The following is a 20,827-nucleotide window of genomic DNA, read 5'->3' as shown; positions in this document are numbered from 1 at the left end:
CAAATCGTTAAGCGGTCACATTCTTCTATCTAAAGAGTAGTAAACAACTACAGCTAAACAGTATTATTGACCTCGAGGTTGCGATTTGGGCGTCCATCCAAGCTGTCAAGAATAGAAACCCACAGCATTATTAATTCAGTGAAAGATAATCCTCGTCTAACTGGACATCTGTTATATAAATATATTGACCAGACATTCCAGAAGTAAATTCACGTGGATACTGTACACAAAATATTAAAAAAATACCACTACCATGGCTGGTTTGCACGAAGCAAGCCGCTTATCTCCAAAGCTATTAGAATGAAGCGTTTAGCATTCGCAAGGGAGTATTTTAATAAGTCTCCAGAATTTTGGAAACCTATAATTTTTTCAGACGAAAGCATATTTTGTCTCTTTAGCATTAAAGGTTGAACGATTATATGGCGAAACCCGGGTACTGCCTTTAATAATGAAGATTTGTATCCAACAATAACACACGGTAGTGGAGGAGTAATAGTGCGGGGGTGTATGGCGAGTAATGGAGTGGGAAAAATGAAATTTATTGAGTCGATAACGAATAAAGTTGATTATTTAAATGTTTTAAAACGCAATTTAAAGAGCAGTGCCGAGAAGTTGGGGTTACAGAATAATTACTTACTTTAACAAGATATCGACCCAAAGCACACTGCAGAAGTTGTAAAGCTTTGGTTGCTTTAAAATGTCCCCAAGCAAATCAAAACGTCACCATAATCGCCATATTTGAATTCTATAGAAAATTTGTAGGATTTACTGGAGCGTTGGGTACGTGAATACAATATAACCTCCAAAGAAATGCTGAAGAACATGAGAGACGCGGAATGGGGCAAAATAAGCAACGATGAGACTGCGAAACTGGTCAATTCGATACCAAAACGACTTATGGAGGTCATAAAAAGGAAAGGTTATCCAACAAATTACTAAAAACGTAAAATCTTTAAAAAAATAATATATTTCGACGCTTTTTAAACTCTTGTACGCAGACTTTCTCTGCCACCGATAACGCTGATTTTTAATATTTTTAATTATTATAATTTTTCTACTAATCTGTTAGAAATAAGTTTTAGCTTAAAATGAAGATAACGAATTAAAGTACAAATAAAAAATAAAACTGATTTAAAAAATCTATTTATTTAATAATTTTTTTATTGTTGAAACAAAATTTACTTTCTGTACGCAGAGTTTTTCTGCTAAGTGTATATTCATATAAATATTCATATAAAAATGTTGGACCTTTTTTTACAGAAATGGTACCTTTTTAAACCAACTTTGGTACAGGAAAAAATTTTCAAATGGCAACCGTGTTCACTGCCATTTGACACCACATGATATGGTCGGCTGTGACCATATTGTCAATGTCAAACCAAAAAAAAATTAGTAATTTTGTGGATTTAGTTATCAAAATTGATGGTGTGTGTCGCATCTTCATATATTTACAAAACAGTACAGACCTATCCATCTTTTAGAGCATTTGTTGTGAAGTATTGAACTCTTGTGTGACAAATACCTAAAAGTAAATAGTAATTAAACTCAAAAATTTAAAAAAAAAATTAATCAATTCAAAAAGTATTAGAAAAATGATCATATCTTAAAAAAATACTGTATATGTAGACACGGTTGCCACTTGAAAATTTTTTTCTGTACCAAAATTGGTTTAAAAAGGTACCATTTCTGTAAAAAAAGGTCCAAAATTTTTTTGAACGTTTTTGTTTTCTCGTTCTGTGTTTTTCATAGTGTTATAAATGAAAAAAATATAAAATAGAGCAAAGTTGCATTTATAAAAAAAATTAATTGGAAATATCCACAATAAAGTTGGGTCGTCAAAAATGGACCAGTTTTTGAATATGAGTACCAAACGAAAAAAAAAAAAAAGAAAAGTACCAATTTTGGTACTAAAGTACCATAAGTGGCAACCGTGTATGTAGAATAAGTTCTGTGAGAGAACTAACGTAGGGCGGTTTTTCAAACAAACTCTCTTTATTTTGAATCCGATTAAAAAGTAAAATGAGGACAAAGATTATCCTAGTCACATTTTCCATACTCTTCTTACGACACAAATAAAATTCAACTAGAATCCTTCAAAAAAAAAACAGTCCCAAACTAAAGCGACAGCATTCAACCCCAAATATATTTTCTATTAAAATCATCTTAGCTGTTCATTTGGTATGAAACTATATATAGGACACAATATATAAAAGGAATGAGAATTATTACTTAACAATAAAAATGAGGCTTATATAAACCAAATAAGAATTATAAATTAACAATTATGTCCACAACGCTTTTAAAATTTGAAGAAAAATTGCAATTTTTATTTTCTACAAAATCTTTCTAATAAATAATATTTTGAAATCTGGATGCTATTAAAGTATAACTAATTGTAAAATAGCCAGTTTAACTGATTTAATCTACCCACTAAGTAAGAGATCTTCTTCGTTTTCTACTTTCCTACAATTTTCGATTCACAACTGGTTGTTTCAAGATTTCTAATTATTTCCTTACAAAACTGAAATAAGCCAGATATATATAACAGATTATTTTTATAAGTCCGGAAATGCATACATTTTATACACTCAGTTCCTGAAGTACAAATACGTCAGTTCTATGGACTGGTGTTAAAACCTTTCGATGTATTCACAATTCAATGGCTTCCAGCTTTTGTTTGTCTGATTTCTTAATATTCCATGTATCGGCTGCATAGCTGGCTTTTGGAAACACCAATCTATTTATCAAATCAAAGTCTTGTAAACTCACTCAATGTTTCTTTTACATATTTTAATGACTATTATGATATTAGATTGCGTCATTGTAATAGCTCGTTTAATTGCTTGGAAACTACTACCAGTGTTTTCTGTGCAGAAATCTAAGTAATTAAATTTTCCCACCAATTTAAAGCCTGCAATCATTGGCACATATATTTGATTACTGCTTATAGTGCAAGTACTGGAATCAGTGATCACTAACGGCTTCCCAAATTTCGTGGCTTCAAAAAATCATTTTATATATGTATAAAGATTTAATTAAAATTCTAGTAAAAATAATTTTGTCTGACCTCACAAAAAAAAGTGCAGTGGTGACTGATCGTGTGATTAGTGACAACTAACACCTTTACCAAAACGTGTACTTATACAACACAACTACAACCATACTTTCGTCATACTGAAAACAAATACAATCCAATCATCATAGAGTGCCTTTTTGTGTATATAATGGTGTTTCGAGAATGACTATTAGACTTTCGGTGTTTCACTGCTTCACATGTGGGAATTGATATATTCACTAAGCGAAAAATAAGCATAATGGCCGAAGGAAATTCGATGCGAAAATTCGTTACCCAAAGGCAGTTGTTCCAGCAACTACACTAAAATAGTTAGTGGAGCTACTAGGATTGTACCAAGAGAAAAGATATACCATATTCGCTGGTATATATGTTATTTATGTCAATATTTTTGCAGCATATCTTTAGATTATATTGTCAAAGAAAATGAATACTCTTATTAATCCCTGGATACGTCACTGAAAACAATGCTAACAAAGCAATTGCAAAAAATCGGTAATGTTCTACATATTCGTAAGCAATATATTGCTTTTTATAGATTTCTGACTAATAATAGTTCTAAAACTTAAATAATTCTATTTCGTTTTCCTGTTTTTTTTTTGCTTGTGGAAGTGGAAGTGAGTTGGAATGATGGGTCCGACTCTCTAACATATTGATATGTTATATATGTACATATCATCACTCACAAAACTCACCCGGGAAAATCCCCATTTTCCATGCAAAAGCTTCCATGTTCGGTTAGCATCTGAGTGATATAGTAAATTGTGTCTCCCGATTTCCGTATGAGGCAGGTGGTTACTTTAGTTATCAGTCTAGCTGTTCATCTTCCCTGCATGCTCTTGTTTGCCTTATTTACTCCTGATCTTCACTTGTCATTTGTTGAGTATAACAATATTATAGTATACTTTTCGTTATAATATATCAGAAAATGCAAACTCTTAATATATAGTATTCCAATAAGTAGATTTCAGTTAAAGTAAAAACTGAAAATCAAAGATTCCCGTATATTCTTTCATAAAATATAATGTGAGTTTATTCTTAATTAATCATCATTTGTTTATGATTTAATTAGTACTGATATATACAAGCATGTCTTGTACGTGATTCAGCTCAACCGTTACAAGGAAAAGAAAGGGTCTGATGTTGCCAACGTTGCTTTAGTACTGCCTACGATTAAGTTGCACAGTCAGGATTGAAAGGTTTACAAATTAGACCTCTTCTTGATAATAAAACACATACCACAAAAATCTAGTCCTAGCTACGCCAATGCTCTAATTATTTTTTTATGTCAATTATCCTTACTTTAGAAGAACTATAAAAGGAAAGAGAACTCTATTAGGAATGGCTAGCAAGAGTATCACATCTAATATTCTTTTAAGGACTTACAACCTAAAACGTTTTAAAGATTGCATAGAACAATCAAAAAATAACCAAAGAATCATCACGGGATTATTAAACGGTCACTGAATATTGAATAATCACCTAGCAAAGCTAGGAATACAATCCAACTCAGACTGTAAATACTGTAGAAAAGAGGGAGAAACGGCATACTATGTGTTTGCGGAATGCCCTGCACTAATGCACAAAAAGAAGAAACACTTAGGAGGATATTTCATTAATCATAAGGATTCAAGACTAGAAAAGATAGGCTCCATATTGTCTTTCATTAAATAAATCGAACTTGCAGCAATACTCTAATCCAACTAAGGGGCACAATAGATCTGTTAGAACACAGTACACTACCCCTTTTTAAATAATAATCCTAACTTTCGTTTTGTGCGATTTTATTTCTAGGTTGTGATTCGACTAATGGGTGATGATATTCCATCAACTTGGGAAGTGCTTCTTCATAAGGTCCTATATTATTGTGTTATTTACATATTTTTAACTAACTAACTTATTCTAGCTCTCAAGAATAAGCTCCACATTGTACTTAGCATATTTGTTATACAAAATGATGCACCTACTATAGTGCAGGCCTTGAGCCTGGAGTCATTAATCACTAATTTAAGACATCGAAGTAGGGTGGGAGCTTGTAAATATTACTGCATAGTTAAAAAATGTTTCTAAGGACCTTCAAAGTTCAATTTATGCATCGAAAGTAGGAGTATATACTGGGTGCATGTGTCCTTAAATTTACAGTCGACTCACATGTAAAGGTCCAATTCAACGCAGCTTTCTCATTGTCTGCTGAAAACTTTAAAAGTTTTTTAAGCCTTAAACTTAATTGCGAAATTTATTATCTCTTAAAATTTTTCATTCGCCCCAAATCTGTGCATTTTCATTAGTTGACATAAAGAAGTTGTAAAAGATTTAATTGGAACACAAGCAGGCACTCCACCCAGGAATAAAGTTTAATATATAATTTAAGGGGCAAGTATAAAAAATTTAAAAATGTTACGATAATAAAAATTAAAATTGAAATTTTAATTCATAATTCTCATTTTTTAATTCAATTTAATCCCAGGGGACGGAAAGTATCGCATTCATTATGACCCGCATTCATTATTTTAATGCGCTTTGCATCCTTTCGCATGTCAATTGCAGCGTTGGCGTATGTGTAACTAATTTTTTAAGTTTATTACCGCAAAGCTGCAAGCATGCAACTGTCAAAATGTTGATATATCCTTAACACACAATTACAAACACAAATACTAGAGCACAACAGAGACAACAAGAAGACTTTATTTGCTTAGCACAGCTAGATTTCCTAGCTCCTACCTCCTAGCAGAAGGATAACAGTAGAGGGATACGAGCAGACGTACATATGTTTGGCTTCCGACGAACAGCTACTGTGCACTATGTGGTGGTGGCACTATGGCAGCTACTGTATTTGAGAACAACAATAGAGGCCACTGTCAGATTCAAGTCCTTGGAGCACAAATGAAGCAGTTCCACTGAAAACTACTGAAAATAAGAGCAAAAATAATGCAGATACTTAGAACTGTTTGCGTTCAAGTTGACATCAAAACAACAGTGAAATGCATCAGCAACTCAAGCAACTCAAGAACAAAGCTCATGTGAAACAATGAACATTTAAAAATATTTGCGTAATTGCACATTCACAATCCTGTGTAAAGGATACACTTACCATATTCCTTTGAAGGGAAGGGCAGTTTGCATGTGGTTTATGTAAAATTTCACAAACAATGACTCAGAGGCTAATGAAATTAAGAACAAATGGAAATGCATACAAAATCTTATTTGAGATTTCATTAAGTAAAGTATCTTAGAATATAAAAATAAAGTTGAGATATATATATTGTAAACATAATTTAAATAATCACTAAGAGAGATAGTAGCAGTTAGAATTACATACAACATATCCCTCGTATCATACTATTTTACAAAAAAAATAAACAATTATCCTAGTAATGATGACCTTTCACAACTTTGTGGTGACTATTTCGTTTAGAACCAGCTATGATGTGAGACAAGGCGAAATACAGGGTTGCTGATGAAAATTGCAGAATTCGGTTTGCCGAATTTGGTTATTTCTGATGAGTCACCATTCGTAATTCAGCATAGGTCACCTGAAAATTTAAACATACGAATGGCCAAGCAGACGCAACCGATGGTGTTGATGTGTACCGCCTTAACGACTGCTGGTCGCTTTCCGCTCATGTTTATCGATCGTAGTGTAAAAGTAAATGCTCAAATCTATTGGGAAACTATTTTAGAACACGCACTGAAGCCCTAAGCAGTTGAGCATTTCGGTCGCAAGCATGGGTCAACCAATGGCTAAAAAACAACGTTCTATGCTTTATTCCTTAAAAACAGGACCACAGTGTTCATCTGATGTAAACCCTTTAGATTTCTCAGTCTGGGATATTTTAAAAAGTGAGGTCGTCTAAAGTAAGTGCTAAGCCGAGAATGGTCCAAAATACCGCAAAGTCACTTGCGAACAGCGTGCGATAGCTTCATTGGCCGTTTGAAGGCCATCATTTATGCTAAAGGTGATCATATTGAACCAAAATTAACTTAAAAATTTAAAGTTATTTTCGCATATTTTATTTTTTCTTTCATTAAATTCAACAAAAATTAACAAAATAGAGCATTGTACTTTATCGAAATTTTCGTCAGTTTTTCTGTAGTTTTAGTAAATTTATTTAAAAATCAATTATAAAACATATTGTATACTAAATAAATCGGTTTAGTTCGCTCCTCCTAATCTTTCTCTAGTTTCTAGTCTCTATTCTTTCTTACCTTTTTTACACTTGTCTCTCAATTTTTTCTTCTCTTTTTTTCTAATATCGTTTCTCCTTTTTTCTTCTCTCTCTCTCTCTCTCTCTCTCTGTCACTCTCTCTTGACTCCTTTTTTTATCTCCTTTTGTTTCTTCTTTCGTTGTAATGGTTAAACAATTCTCGAGGTAAAGCATGCCTGACGCAAAAGACGCTTAAACTCTATTAGTCACTATAGTTTGTAGACTATACTGTTTTGGAGTATAATTGAAATTTTCACTTGCAACATACGATCCAAAGTTTATATCTAGTACCTCGGGATCGAAGTGAACACAATTTCAAATGTCCTGAATATTAGATCGAATTCATACAGGAGTGTCGTGGAGGCAGCAGGTAATATTTAAAACTACTCAGGAAAAGTATTGGTATTAATGCTTTCACTCGATGAAAAGTTGCATTTTCTTAACAAGGTACTGTTACTTAAAGCAAAGAAGAAATTTAGATGGGCAGAACTTACTTAAAAAGGAAAGTTCCGTTCCTCCAACACTCAACTTCAATTGATACCGGCAGTTCTTATTACAATGGGCCGTTTATCGGGGTATTACATCATTTTATTAACTTATAACTGTATCAAATCCATCAGATACAGAGAACTTAATAAAGTTTCTGCGTAGTTTTACAACCAGTGACTTCTACAAAATGATTGTACCGATGCTGATTGAAGTAATATATTTTTACATAATTTTATAATTATTGAGGAACGAAATCTAACTAACTTAAGTCTACATCAAATAAGGGTAAACAAATACTGGCATTCTAGCTATGTAATACAGAGTTTTAACCAAAGTCACTACGACATTCCCTTCATTGAGACAACCTTAATAATCAAAACAGCTACACTGCAGGGTCCTAACATCCAATGCATCAGAGTTGTTCTTTCACTCATGTGTTCTAACTGAAACCGACGCGCTACTAATGAGTCACAATGGCGTTTTATAACCGATGGAATTACAGAACCTATGTTGGATAATTATTAACAAACCTAAAACGGTACAAATATTTTCACCAAGTCTTTAAGTACTTGACAACATACAATCATCGAACTGACACTTCATCTATTAATTATGCTATCAAATTGATTTCACCTAAAGGTCATTGAAACAAAATAGATTTCCCATCTACAAAACACACTCTCATCTCTTATCAGAGATTGAAAATGGATAATCACTAAAGTCTATTGCACTACATTCATTCTACCTATAGGTCCATGGTGCAGAATAAATTCCACGTTTACTCAATAATTTCTGCTGATATTAGACGCTTATACTATAACGCATAATTTGCGATTTAGTTTAACTGTTCTTTTAAAGTGATTTTTCACATTCAATTTCCTGTTTGGTTCTGTAGTTTCCATAGCACTCAGAGAAGGTGGGCGATAGGTTAAAGGCAGACACTCTGATTTGAATGTTATTAACAGATTTTTATTTGCCTCTTCGACATATTATTTTGGCAAATTTGTGAGTTGCTATTCATTATATTTTTATATATAAAGTTTATAAACATATTTTTATTTTATTCTTTATTTATAATTTTAATAAAAAAATTATAATTATTTGAAGTTAAAAAAATTAAAAAATTTTTTGCGAACTACATAATTAAATTAACAAATTTATTAATTAAAAAAAAAATAAACTTGTTTTTATTTATGAAATGTTGCAAACATTTATTAGTATATTTGTGGGTTCTCCCCTTTGATAAAATCTTCAAATATTTTTAGTATATATCCTTTTAATCCAGATGTATCGAAATATACTAACATTACTGTGCAGTTACATAAAATAAAAAAAAATTAATTATATTCATTTTGTAAAAAATAAAAATTAAAAATAAAATGCTTAATTAATTACCAGCAAAAAAACCAATGAAAGCCATAAACAAAAGGCCGAAGAAGAATTTTAAGAAACCAGGATTGAACCAACGGCCAGGTTTAACATAATTTTTAGGTTGGTTTATTATAACCACATTATCCTCACGTAAGCCACGACGTGATAAATTCGGCATACCAATATATCCATTGCCTAAAGCTCTGCGATGTGGTGACAATGGAGAATAAGTGTAATCAGTTTTCGGAGTTTTTCTATAGCACACAAATATATTTTAACATTAGAAACGATATATGTATTATTAAAATTATATATAATGTTTGCTAACTATAATGTTAACTAACCTCCAAAACTCTCCAGCCTCTTTATATTCTCTGTATGCTATATGATTGTTTGAAACTTCATTCGAAACTCTAACTTCACCTATTTCAAAACAATCATAAAAGCTGTCAACACTTGAATTCCGTGAAAATTGCGACGTATCACTTAGAGGACGAACACCTGTTTTTGGGGTGACTGCAAAATATTCATTATTTACTCTAATCTCTACATTATCACTGACTTCAGATTTATATTCAAAACTTTGATCGAATACAATACTTATAGGGCAAATGTCTTCTACTGGAATGCCAACAACCCATACTTACTTACCCAAAACATGCTTTCCAACAGAATCTGTAAGTTCACAAGGTATGGTGCGATCGGCATTAGAATCTATTGCATCAGTGCGGACTTCTTTTACGGTTTCTTTAATCATTTTCATGCTTTCTTTTAAAATCTGTAAAAAATGAGAGAAATGATTTATAATATAATGATTAGAAGTTACAATACAATAACCAAGTATACCGCCACCTTAATTTTGATACACCCAATTAAATCCAGAGACAGATAAATGATATTGATAATGTGTATAGTATCTGATATGCAAAATCTCTACCTTTGTTAGTCAGACTATGGTATTGGAATCGTTTCATGATCTGATTGAATCCAGACAGGGATGTATGATATTGATAATGTGTGTAGTATCTGATATACAAAATCGGTGGCTTTTGTTGGTCAGACTATGGAACTAGAATCGTTACCTGACTCAAATGAATCCAGACAGTTTAGAATAGTTTATAAAAACATATTGAAGTTATAATTATGCTCTTATTAACTTAATGCGAGTTCTAATTGTTTTCCAAAATTAGAAAGCTTTTTTTTTCTTTTTACAAATGGATTATATATACATGATTTCTGCAAGGAGAGTATTCTATAAAGATGCTCTAATTAAAACACTGTTTCAAGATTTTTTGAAAACTGTTTTCCAAGTTTGTCAGATATTGTACCATCTTTAAATTTTTTCTGTCAAGGAATAGCCACAAGTATTACTTAATCTTTGCCAACTATACCGGCTATAACATTTCTGAAGCTGAACAATTTAGAGTAACTAGATTTATTTGTACCAGATTAGATATCTTATTTTCATTTAAATATTTAAATATATAACAATGAAAATGTTGACACACAATAGATTTGTTATTGTCAATTGCGATTTTAGGTAAAATACTATAATTTTTGTAGGTTAGGTTAGGTTAGTTAGGCAATCCCTAGAGGATTCACTTAGGCCTATTAGAACATTGTGTTACCATATATAAAGGAAACTCAGGGTTTAAAACCACGAAAAACCTTTGGCGAAACTAGGAATGCTGTAAGAGTGAGAGGCCTTGTAATTGAACAATATTCAAAAAACAATAGCTCAAAAAGTGTTGCGCCGTTGCCGTGCATATGCTGAGCAAAAACAGAGTAGTTTAGAGGTACTTTTATCGTCTTCCCCCCACAGCCGCGACAGGTATGATTGAAAGGGAGATTCAATCTTCCAGCGTGGTTACCGAATCTGCAATGATCTGTAAGTAAACCATATGACTGATATCTCTACTACTACTCTACTATTCTCAATTGTACTTTCTTTTAATGGAAAGTGGATAGATTGCATATAGATGCCTATGTATCGTTGAGCCTTCTCATCTTTTTATACAAAGAAGACAGCACATAAAGGACTCAGTAACCATTTAAATGAATAATAAATAAATAAAAAGATAATATAACAATGAGAATCGTCTTGTTAATGTTCTCTAGCATAGATTTCAACGGATCTATGCACTTCTATTTAAAAAACTTTTAAAAAAAATTTTTATAGTAGTATTTGGATTACAACTGAGTATATAAATTCACTTATTTGAAAGCTTTAAGTTCATCTTAAAAGTAACAGATTTCCATCGTATTCTAAAAACAGATTAGAATATTACCTTCCATCAGATTGTTAATAAGATAGAATTTAGCTTTTAGGATTCTAATCCTTGTTAAATTGAAGTGCATTGAAATTCGGAAATAGAAATGGAAGAATGCAGTTTTGGTTTGCAATTCTCAATTTCAAATTGAAATTGTTTCCAACTCAAGCAATGCATCTTAGCGCTTACTTTCAACAAGTGCCATTTTGCTCCTTGAAGGATTTCATTTCATGGTTTCAATTGAAGTCTTGCTGCGTAACTCCTTTTGTCAACTTCCTTCAATGGCGGCGTCAGTCATAGTTTCGCTGCTGCCGTTGGGAAACCATTTCCGGAAGTATTAAATATTATGCCGGAGCCAAGTTCTTTATAATGCAATGCAAATGATTTCAGTCCCCAGAGGAATAACGCAGAAACCATGGGGCGTGTCATTCTCCTTTGTTTGGCAGAGCTTTTATTTATTCAAAACAATAAAAAATAATTTTAAAAAAATTGTGAAGGGAAAAATACAAAAAGGAAAATCGTTTGGGAAAAATTACACAGCAACTGTTTTTACTATTTTGTGCAATTAAAAATATTTTAAATAATTTTAAACAAATAAGAACAGCAGGAAATTATGAACGAGTTGTAATTGCCAATATGTCGAGGGAATGGAAAGGAAATTGCGGAAAGGAAGCTGGATTGAATGCAAACATAAATTGTGGTTACTGTTTGTTTTTATTTATAAAAGTAATAGAAATATATATTTATTTTTAAATATTACTAATTTCAATAGTCAATAAGGTACATTATTGATATTAGGCTAGCCAAAAAGTACGAAGACGAAACGAAGTATACATCGTCTACTTATCGCTGTGCGTCGTAGGAACGCCGAGCTAATAACTGACGACTATACATTTGAATCTGTCAAGGGTTTCACTACCTTGGCACTACCGTGACGAACAACAACGATGTCAGCCTGGAGATCAGAAGAAGAATCACTAATAAATGCTACTATGGATTCAGTTGGCAATTGGGATGTTAATGCTCTAGCACGTCAAACAAAACTCACGCTCTATAGTTCGCTCATCCTTCCTGTGCTTCTGTATGGCACAGAAGTATGGACGTTACTGCAAAATGATGAAGCGGCACTGGGAGTATTCGAGAGAAAATTTCTTAGAGAATGGATAAAGATGGTTCAGCGAAAAAAGTCATTTGAAGCAGTGATTGGAGGAAGAAGGCGTAGAGGTAGATCGTGTTTTTTGTGGAGTGGTCAACTTGATGAAGCACTAACCGGACTTGATGTACCAGATTGCAAAAGGCGTGCACGCAACAGGCTCCTAGAGAGACATTCTGAAACCGGGCAAAAAGAATTCGGCGTTCGAATGTAAACAAAAGTTGTTACTGCGATTAATGAGTAAAGACGAAATGAATTTGGAACCAAACAATTATTTTACATAATATAAAATATTTATTTTTATATAGGTATAATTAATTTCAATAGTCAATTAGCTATTAGTTAGGTAAAAAGTATTCGGCGTTCGAATGCAAATATTAAATGTGGTTTCAATTGACGTCCAGACATGAAAAATATTTATTATCAATAAATGATTAGAGAAAAAATAACCGACGATTTCGTAAGGTTGATTACAAAATATATTATATTATACACACGATGTGAATGAGTAATTTCTTATGACTGAAGTGTTGTCGGTAGTAAGTAGATGACTGATTTACTGAACATGGGTTCCTAAGTGAACCAGGCGCATAATATTAATACCAAAAAAGATAGTGTCATGACCATCATATATATGACAGCATTTAATCTGTAATGAATAAAGAGTCGTCGTAAGTCAATATTAAGTCAATAAATGTTATGTTGTCTATAAGTTCAACATTGACGTTTCGTTTATTCATTGGTCTTCAACCCATGTATATTCATATATGTCGGTATGTTCTAATTTTATCCTAAAGCAAATCTTTCAATGATATACTGAGTAATTGTGAATTCAGGTTATAGTGGTTTATTGTTATATTCAACAGAGATTGATAAATTACAATTCTGGATTCACTAGTTTAAAATGTAAGTCGTCTTAAAGGGATCTCGTCGTTAAAAGGATCTTCTTTCTTTATGACCATTTTCACATTAACATTTTTTTTTTCTCATTGCCATTATCATTTTTCAGCACTAAAACAATTATTGCTTTTATTCTTATCTGCTAACATATATAAAGTTTCCAATGTCATGACAATAACACAATAGAATAGGACGGATAATACCAAAAATCATATATATATATTAAATTCACACTGAACTGTTGTGCCAAATAAGAAGGAGAAGATATATTAAATTCTAATCGCAACTTTAATATTATAGTGGAATATTAGTGATACCTATTAGGGATATCCTAACCCAAATATTCTTGAAGACGAAAACTTGAAGCAGCGTTCACTTGTCACGGCATCGGCAGTTTACATACGCACAAATTGAAGTCTCAGTATTAAAAGGGCTGTCGCAACGGATGGAATTAAAACTAATACAATACCCCATATTTTAATAAAATTAAGTCTATTACGCCTGTTTTTAGTTCTAAAAACTCAAAACGGTCTTTTATATATTACTTATGAACACGATATTTTACACATAGTTTTATGATTTATATTATATAGAACACAATAAATATAGCGTAACTTTGTGGATTATTACCTGGGATTAGTAATTACTCGGCTTTTAATATTAATGAATGCACTTTTACGGTTTTCTTAAAACTCAAGAATAATTATGCTATTCACTTCACAAATAAAAATTTTACCTTCGTTTCTTTCCGATAACTTTCGTTTAATAGCGTCTTAACAACCCTGTTTTCTAAATATGGCCGTAAAAGACGAAAACTTTTGCGAAACAAATATTCTGAAATATAACTTTTTTAGTTCAAAGAAATTTTATATTCAATATATAATTAATTCTATATAAAGTAATATTTATTGTTATAAGTATACTAAGATCTATATGATTATATGCATTAAAATTGTATGAAAAATGTACCAACACGTTGGCTTCAAAATGGCGGTGATGACTGATTTTCCGTATTAATATAAATTAAGCATTTTCCATTTATTATTATATTAAAACTAAAAGTATTTTATGTAATTATTTCTTACCTTTTCGTGTTATATTTTCTAATTTTACACAATTCTTTAAAAAGCACTGCGCTTACTTTTTTTATTGTTGCCACTTGTGTGATTCACCTTTGCCTAAGAATTTTAGACTAACAATTAATTTCACAATTGTATTAGATTTCTTACCTATATCGATAATCCGCCAGCTTTATTTTGCACTACAAAGGTGCAACTAAACGGTGTGTTATAGTGACAGCCAAATGCCGAATAATCTCGGTTATTTTACACTCGTATTGATCGTTATCAAAATGCATGTTATATAGAGCTATATCATAATTATCACTTATTTACCTTCAGCTTCATTTTTTGTTTCTTTTTTCTTACTTAAATTTGAATGTAATTAATTTTTTGTGAAAATACTTACATATCCACACAAAAGTGCACATCTTTACTCCTAATAGAGCGCAAATTATAGCATCTATTACTGAACAATATTGTTTATTGAGCAATATTTAACATTAAATTTAAATTTGACGAGACCGTGAAAAAATAACTCATTTCTTATCGCAGTTTATACTTTCTTGTAAAATGCTTTTCCTCAAATGCCTATTATGTCGATTAAAAAAATTAACCCACATTTATCAATGGAAAACGCCATAGATATTTTGCTAGAGGAGCAATATTACTCTGAACTTAACAGTTGTTTTATATGATTTGACAGATAAAAAAGGGTGATTTGTGTCCGCATCTATCCAATTTGTTTATATATTTAGCTGTCATTTTGAAAAAATTAATGCCATCAGGCTACGAATCTTCAGATGAAGACTTATTTTTTTAACTTTATACGATTTGCAAAACCGTAAAAAAGTAAAATTGAAGATTTTGCCGTGAATGTTGTGTACAACGACACAAAAAAAAATTAGTGTGAGTATTATACTTCAATTAGTTTATTTACTAACACAACTACAAACATATTAGACTACCATAAAAATGTTCGATTGGGTAACAAAATTTGACAGATCTAGAATAAATCTAGATTAAATCCAAATTTACCAATCGAAAACTTACTTTTCTTATTACATAAAATTTAAATGTAACTGTCGTTGCAAAATTCTTTATTTTTTTCTATAAAGTTCATGAGGACAAGTTTTTAAAAACCCCAATTGCTTCTTTGTCTTTTTCTGATTCTAAAACTAACACAAAAATAATATGAAATTAATTTTTATATTAGCTTAGTTTGTGTAATTAATCTTATAGTACACTCACACTGTCTCATTTAGGCGGTTTAGCTCATTAATGGCCGCAATGAGCTTATTATGAATAATGTCAATGTCAAATGTCAAACGCAACTTTAAAAATAAATTTTCTAAAAGAGAAGTCCCAAAAATTTGAAATATTTGTCATATGTTTTGTATATAAAATGTAAATAAATAACAGTTAAGCTGTAAACAAAGGCACTAAGGAAGTAAATATTTAATAAAATCTTTGTTGTCATTAATTGTATATGTAATAGATATATAAAATGAGTATGAATAATTTAATATATCAATTATAATAATAATTTTTTTATGTAATAAATTATTAAGTGAAATTATAAAAAAAGTTCTATCAGTTTGACAGAAGAGTAATTTATTTTATAGAATAACCTACTTTTAACTGTTGAGAAATATCAAAATCAAAATGTAAGCAAAATTTTGCATATACTTCAGTTTGGAGAGTTAAAGAATAGACTGACATAACTTTTATATGAAATGGCACTAAATCAATCAATTAACACTTTAAATTATAGAAACTTTTTCTATTTATTTTTAAAAATTTTTAAAACTAAAACATTTTCCCGCTTTTCAAGCTTAAATTTAGTGCTGCCAATTCCTTATTGTTTTCGCCTCTCATTTCACTCATAGTTCTGTTGTTTTTATTGATTTTTGTGTGTTGACAGCTACAAATTTAGCAACCCTGTTTTGTTAATTGACTACCGCGGCCAACAGCTGCAAGTGTTTTTGCTAACAGAAAAATTATTCTAAATAACGATTTTTTTGCAAATTAAATTGCAAACGCAGTGACGTTTCAATTTCCTTTTTAAATTGTGACATACGAAAATCAAATTTTATTAAATGGCTTTAGTGCAGGAAGCTAGAATTTTGCTCAACCGGACGGGTGCGCTGGCGGCAAGACACCAGGTAACAACCACGCCTCCTGAAACGAGAATTACCACATCACGCGAGAAAATATAATTAAATAATTTGATGCTGTTACATAATGATTTTTGTTTAGCAATAATTTATATTTTGAGATGTTTCAATTAAATTGAAAAAATTCCATTTGCCACATGAAATGTTGATTACGTAAAAGCAAATAAATTAATTAGTTTTTGTTTTGCGTAGTATATAAAAATATCCCAAAAGACTTTAATTTATGAATGTAAATATTATTTAAATATTAATGTACACTGCATTATTTTTAGTTACGTTCATTAACGTCTGGTAGTCATCTGGAACAGCAGGCTCAACCGAAGGAAGCGAAGGCGCCACAAATCAAAACCTTCCAAATCTACCGTTGGAATCCAGACACACCTGGTGACAAACCTCACATGCAAACTTATGAAGTGAACTTGAGAGAATGTGGTCCTATGGTGCTGGACGCCTTGATTAAGATCAAAAATGAAGTGGATCCCACGTTGACTTTTAGGCGTTCATGTAGGGAAGGCATTTGTGGCTCCTGTGCAATGAACATTGCTGGCACCAATACATTGGCGTGCATCAGGTAAATATCCGCGGAAACATAATACAAGTTGCTACCGCTTTATATCATTTATTGGTACTTTTCAAGACTTATTGGTATTATATGGTTGAGCAAAAATATTTGCGATAACAAAAAATTTTTTTAACTGATAAAAATAATAATAAATAAATTAGTAAATTAATTATAAACAAAGTAGTAAAGAAAAGCATTAAAATTTTGAAAAATTCAATTGCAGCAAAATCGACACCAATACGTCTAAACCCCTGAAGATTTATCCTCTACCACATATGTATGTGGTACGTGATTTGGTGCCTGACATGAATAACTTCTACGATCAGTACCGTTCCATACAACCTTGGCTACAACGCAAGTAAGTGTCATATTTATCTTCACAAAAGTTTTTATTCATAAATATTATTTATAGAAATGTGGCTGTGGAGAAGAAGGGTAAGGCACAGTATTTGCAATCTGTTGAAGATCGTTCTAAATTGGATGGTTTATATGAGTGCATTTTGTGTGCTTGTTGCTCTACTTCATGTCCCTCCTACTGGTGGAATCCTGATAAATATTTAGGTCCAGCTGTGCTTATGCAAGCATATCGTTGGATTATTGACTCACGTGATGAATCTGCACAAGAACGTTTGGACAAATTGAAGGATCCCTTCAGCGTATTCAGATGTCACACCATCATGAATTGTACACGTACTTGTCCAAAGGGTTTGAATCCCGGACGTGCAATTGCAGAAATCAAAAAACTGATCACAGGATTAGCTCAAAAACCAGAGCCCAAAATGGAAACCGCAGCTCTGCATAAGTAAAAAGCTGCTAGTCGTTATTAGCACGTCTAGAGTGGGAGTAGCTGCAAGACTTCTACAAGTTGGAGCTGCAAGAGTTCCATGCAAATGTTAATGATTTCTAAATTCTGTACTTATACGATTATCTTTCGATATTTGACGCTACTAGCAAATGTCTACTTTTAAGATTTAAATGTTTAGTTCTAAATATTCTATTTACCTCAAAATCGGTGCTTACCTTATGTGTGTAGGATTTTCTCTTAAATGATTTTCATTTGTTAGATCTGTCGATATTAAATTTAATAAATTTGTTGCTTAATTATTATATTAAATGCATTTCCATCTCTGATTTATTAAATCACTGTCAAATTAAATGTTCAGTAAAAATTGTTTATATATTTTTTTTTCTAATAATTTTATATGAATTTTTAATTAAGCAAATTAGAAAATAGGCTTAGCATTCTATGTGAAGCAAAAAACTGAGGTTTGGTGCCTAAGGCTGGCAATACAACCCATGTTATATATGTTGTTGCTGTTGTAGCCCAAATGAATCTATGTATGTTGTCCCTTTTGGGAGTGTTGAACGGTACTTGGTCGACGAGTGGCTCATTCTTGGAACGTAACATAAAGAATTGATTGGTTATTGGCGTGACGAATGTCGTACCATTGTGATTGCATATCTTTAATTTAAGATTGGAGTGTTGAGTGACACATAGTCGTAATGGAAAGCAATTCACTGATGAAAAGCGAATGCTACTGAAACCAAATCAACACATTTGTTCCAAAGAACGGCTAACCCAAGAGTTAAAGTGAATCCAACATTAGCATTAAAAAGATAGTGTTATATACGACTTAAGATCAATCCGCAATACATACACGTACAGCTCAATACGAAATACATTACTTCAGATTATTTTGGTTTCACAATTAAACTTATAGATTTTTGCAAATCATTATTAATTGAATTTTTAAGAGATATTAAATAACAGAACTAAATTTTTTTTATATAAGATAATAAGCGGTTGATTTTAAGTTGTCTAAGGTCAAAAAAGGTCTATAGATGGTTTGATTAAATACGTATATCAATTATTGTTTTAATATCAAAACTTTTACATATTTTTAAACGGGGTAGTTGGTTTATATTAAATAATAAATAATTTTTTTAATAAGTTTCAAAAAAAAATATATTATATGCATTAATATTTCGACTGTAGTGTATAAATAATAGTAATCCTATTAGCCACTTCATAGCGATCAATTTGCAATATTTTCATAAAAGGGCATTTTTCTTTAGAAGCAAAACTATTATAGCTTGTCAAGGTAGTTTTATATAAAAATTTTAAAATTATATAGCACACATTCTATATGAAAAATATGTTCTTAGGATCCTCATAGAGTATCATCATATTAATCTAATAAATGCACTTAGATGACTTCCCGTAGCTTTAAGAAAGACAAAAGAGGTTGCTTTACATCTGACTCGCCATTATCTAGAGCTACGTGGACTATAAATATTGGGGGCTTACTTTCTAGAAAGCCTTAGTCAGCTTCGAGACTTCTATTAGAGACGATCTTAAACTAAAGTTCAAAAATGGTTAAATATTATTATTTCATTTGATTTTTACCAGACAAAGTTTACTTTGTCGCAGTGTTCCGCTGCACTAAGAGATCAGCATACTTTTTATATATTTTTTCCTTTTATTTGGGTATACCAAAACTGGCACCCAAAACAAGTATAATGCTTAAAATTGTTCTAAATTTATTTATAGTGTTTTCGATTGTTAAATCTGAAATCAATCTATAACTAGTGTTTTAAACTAATCTTAAGTGTTATACATTTTGCCACAGATTTACCAAATGAAACTATAACTGCACTAAAAGTGCATTAAAAGAGCCTTTTTATTAAAAAAATTGCCCCATTTTTACCAATCGAAAACGGCATTAATTAAGAAATAATAAGATTAATTTATTGGAGGAAAATGTATGCAAACATTAATTTGGCGCTTTGCAGCAAAATAGGTTTCAAAACTCTTAAGAAGAGAGCAAAAAGGATTATTAAATTATTTTTATAAATTACATTTAATTTTTTATGGATGTTTACGTTATTTTAATCATTAATCAACAATAATGATCCACTTATAAGTCAAGCATATAAGTAGTTGTCGAATTATGACCCTACAACTGGAAACATTCAAATCAAAAATATAGAAATATTTCTATGTTTTCGACTACAGTGTCAGATTAAATGAATACAACTCTGAATGTGTGTTATATCATACCAACAAAATACAAAACAAAACCTTGTAGACTTACAGCATTCAGTGTAGAAAATTTATTTATATTACCCGTTAAATGATTTTTCATGTGTTATTAAAATAAGGTATATATAAAATAAATAATGCAAACAAAAAAAAAAGAGAATTTTGTAAACAGCTTCATTTAACTAAACGCTATTTGGTAATTTCGTTAAAATAAAACTAAGTTAGTTTGAAAAGTGTTCCTATTGCCCAAATTTAAGAAAATCATTTGTTGTTTACAAATCGAATGTTAAAAATTACATGATCCCAACACCATTTGTATCTGGGAAATTTTAAAAGTTGATTATTATAACTATAAAGGATTGAGTAGTTTTATTAGTTTTAGTGGATTTCATATATGTCATTTTTTTGTTATTGACACTTATGTTTTGTTTAAAATTTATATATAGTGTAGTTGGATTTGATTGCCCTTAATTTCAGTCTTCGTTTCAACGAAATTAAGGTCATTTTCCTAAATTTTGTTTTAACC

At 31.1% G+C, this 20,827-nt stretch overlaps 3 protein-coding genes across 4 annotated transcripts in view; 2 read left to right on the top strand and 1 right to left on the bottom strand.

Moving 5' to 3' along the window:
* LOC119678298 (rap guanine nucleotide exchange factor 4) overlaps nt 1–20,827 on the top strand; it is a gene marked incomplete in the record, with an annotated part of 493,194 nt that overhangs the window by 152,385 nt on the left and 319,982 nt on the right.
* Nucleotides 8,973–14,321, bottom strand: LOC119678301. 2 transcript variants are annotated; one of them, XM_038090059.1, is made up of 6 exons: nt 14,198–14,321; nt 14,092–14,146; nt 9,790–9,916; nt 9,483–9,654; nt 9,163–9,392; nt 8,973–9,076 (listed from the first exon to the last, which is right to left on the bottom strand). In XM_038090059.1, exons 3-6 carry the CDS (start codon nt 9,899–9,901, stop codon nt 8,982–8,984), a joined length of 609 nt encoding a protein of 202 aa, XP_037945987.1. In that variant the 5' UTR covers nt 9,902–9,916; nt 14,092–14,146; nt 14,198–14,321; the 3' UTR covers nt 8,973–8,981. The 2 variants fall into 2 exon arrangements, with proteins under 2 accessions (XP_037945987.1, XP_037945988.1); XM_038090060.1 differs by lacking the exon at nt 14,092–14,146.
* Nucleotides 16,464–18,367, top strand: LOC119678300 (succinate dehydrogenase [ubiquinone] iron-sulfur subunit, mitochondrial). Its single transcript, XM_038090058.1, has 4 exons — nt 16,464–16,684; nt 16,969–17,267; nt 17,482–17,616; nt 17,671–18,367. Exons 1-4 carry the CDS (start codon nt 16,619–16,621, stop codon nt 18,062–18,064), a joined length of 894 nt encoding a protein of 297 aa, XP_037945986.1. The 5' UTR covers nt 16,464–16,618; the 3' UTR covers nt 18,065–18,367.

The sequence above is a fragment of the Teleopsis dalmanni genome, chromosome 2, assembly GCF_002237135.1.
Source record: "Teleopsis dalmanni isolate 2A chromosome 2, ASM223713v2, whole genome shotgun sequence".
In the NCBI taxonomy this organism is placed as follows: domain Eukaryota; kingdom Metazoa; phylum Arthropoda; class Insecta; order Diptera; family Diopsidae; genus Teleopsis; species Teleopsis dalmanni.
The sequence above is the reverse complement of the archived record's forward strand: the minus strand, read 5'-3'. Positions and strand labels throughout refer to the sequence as shown.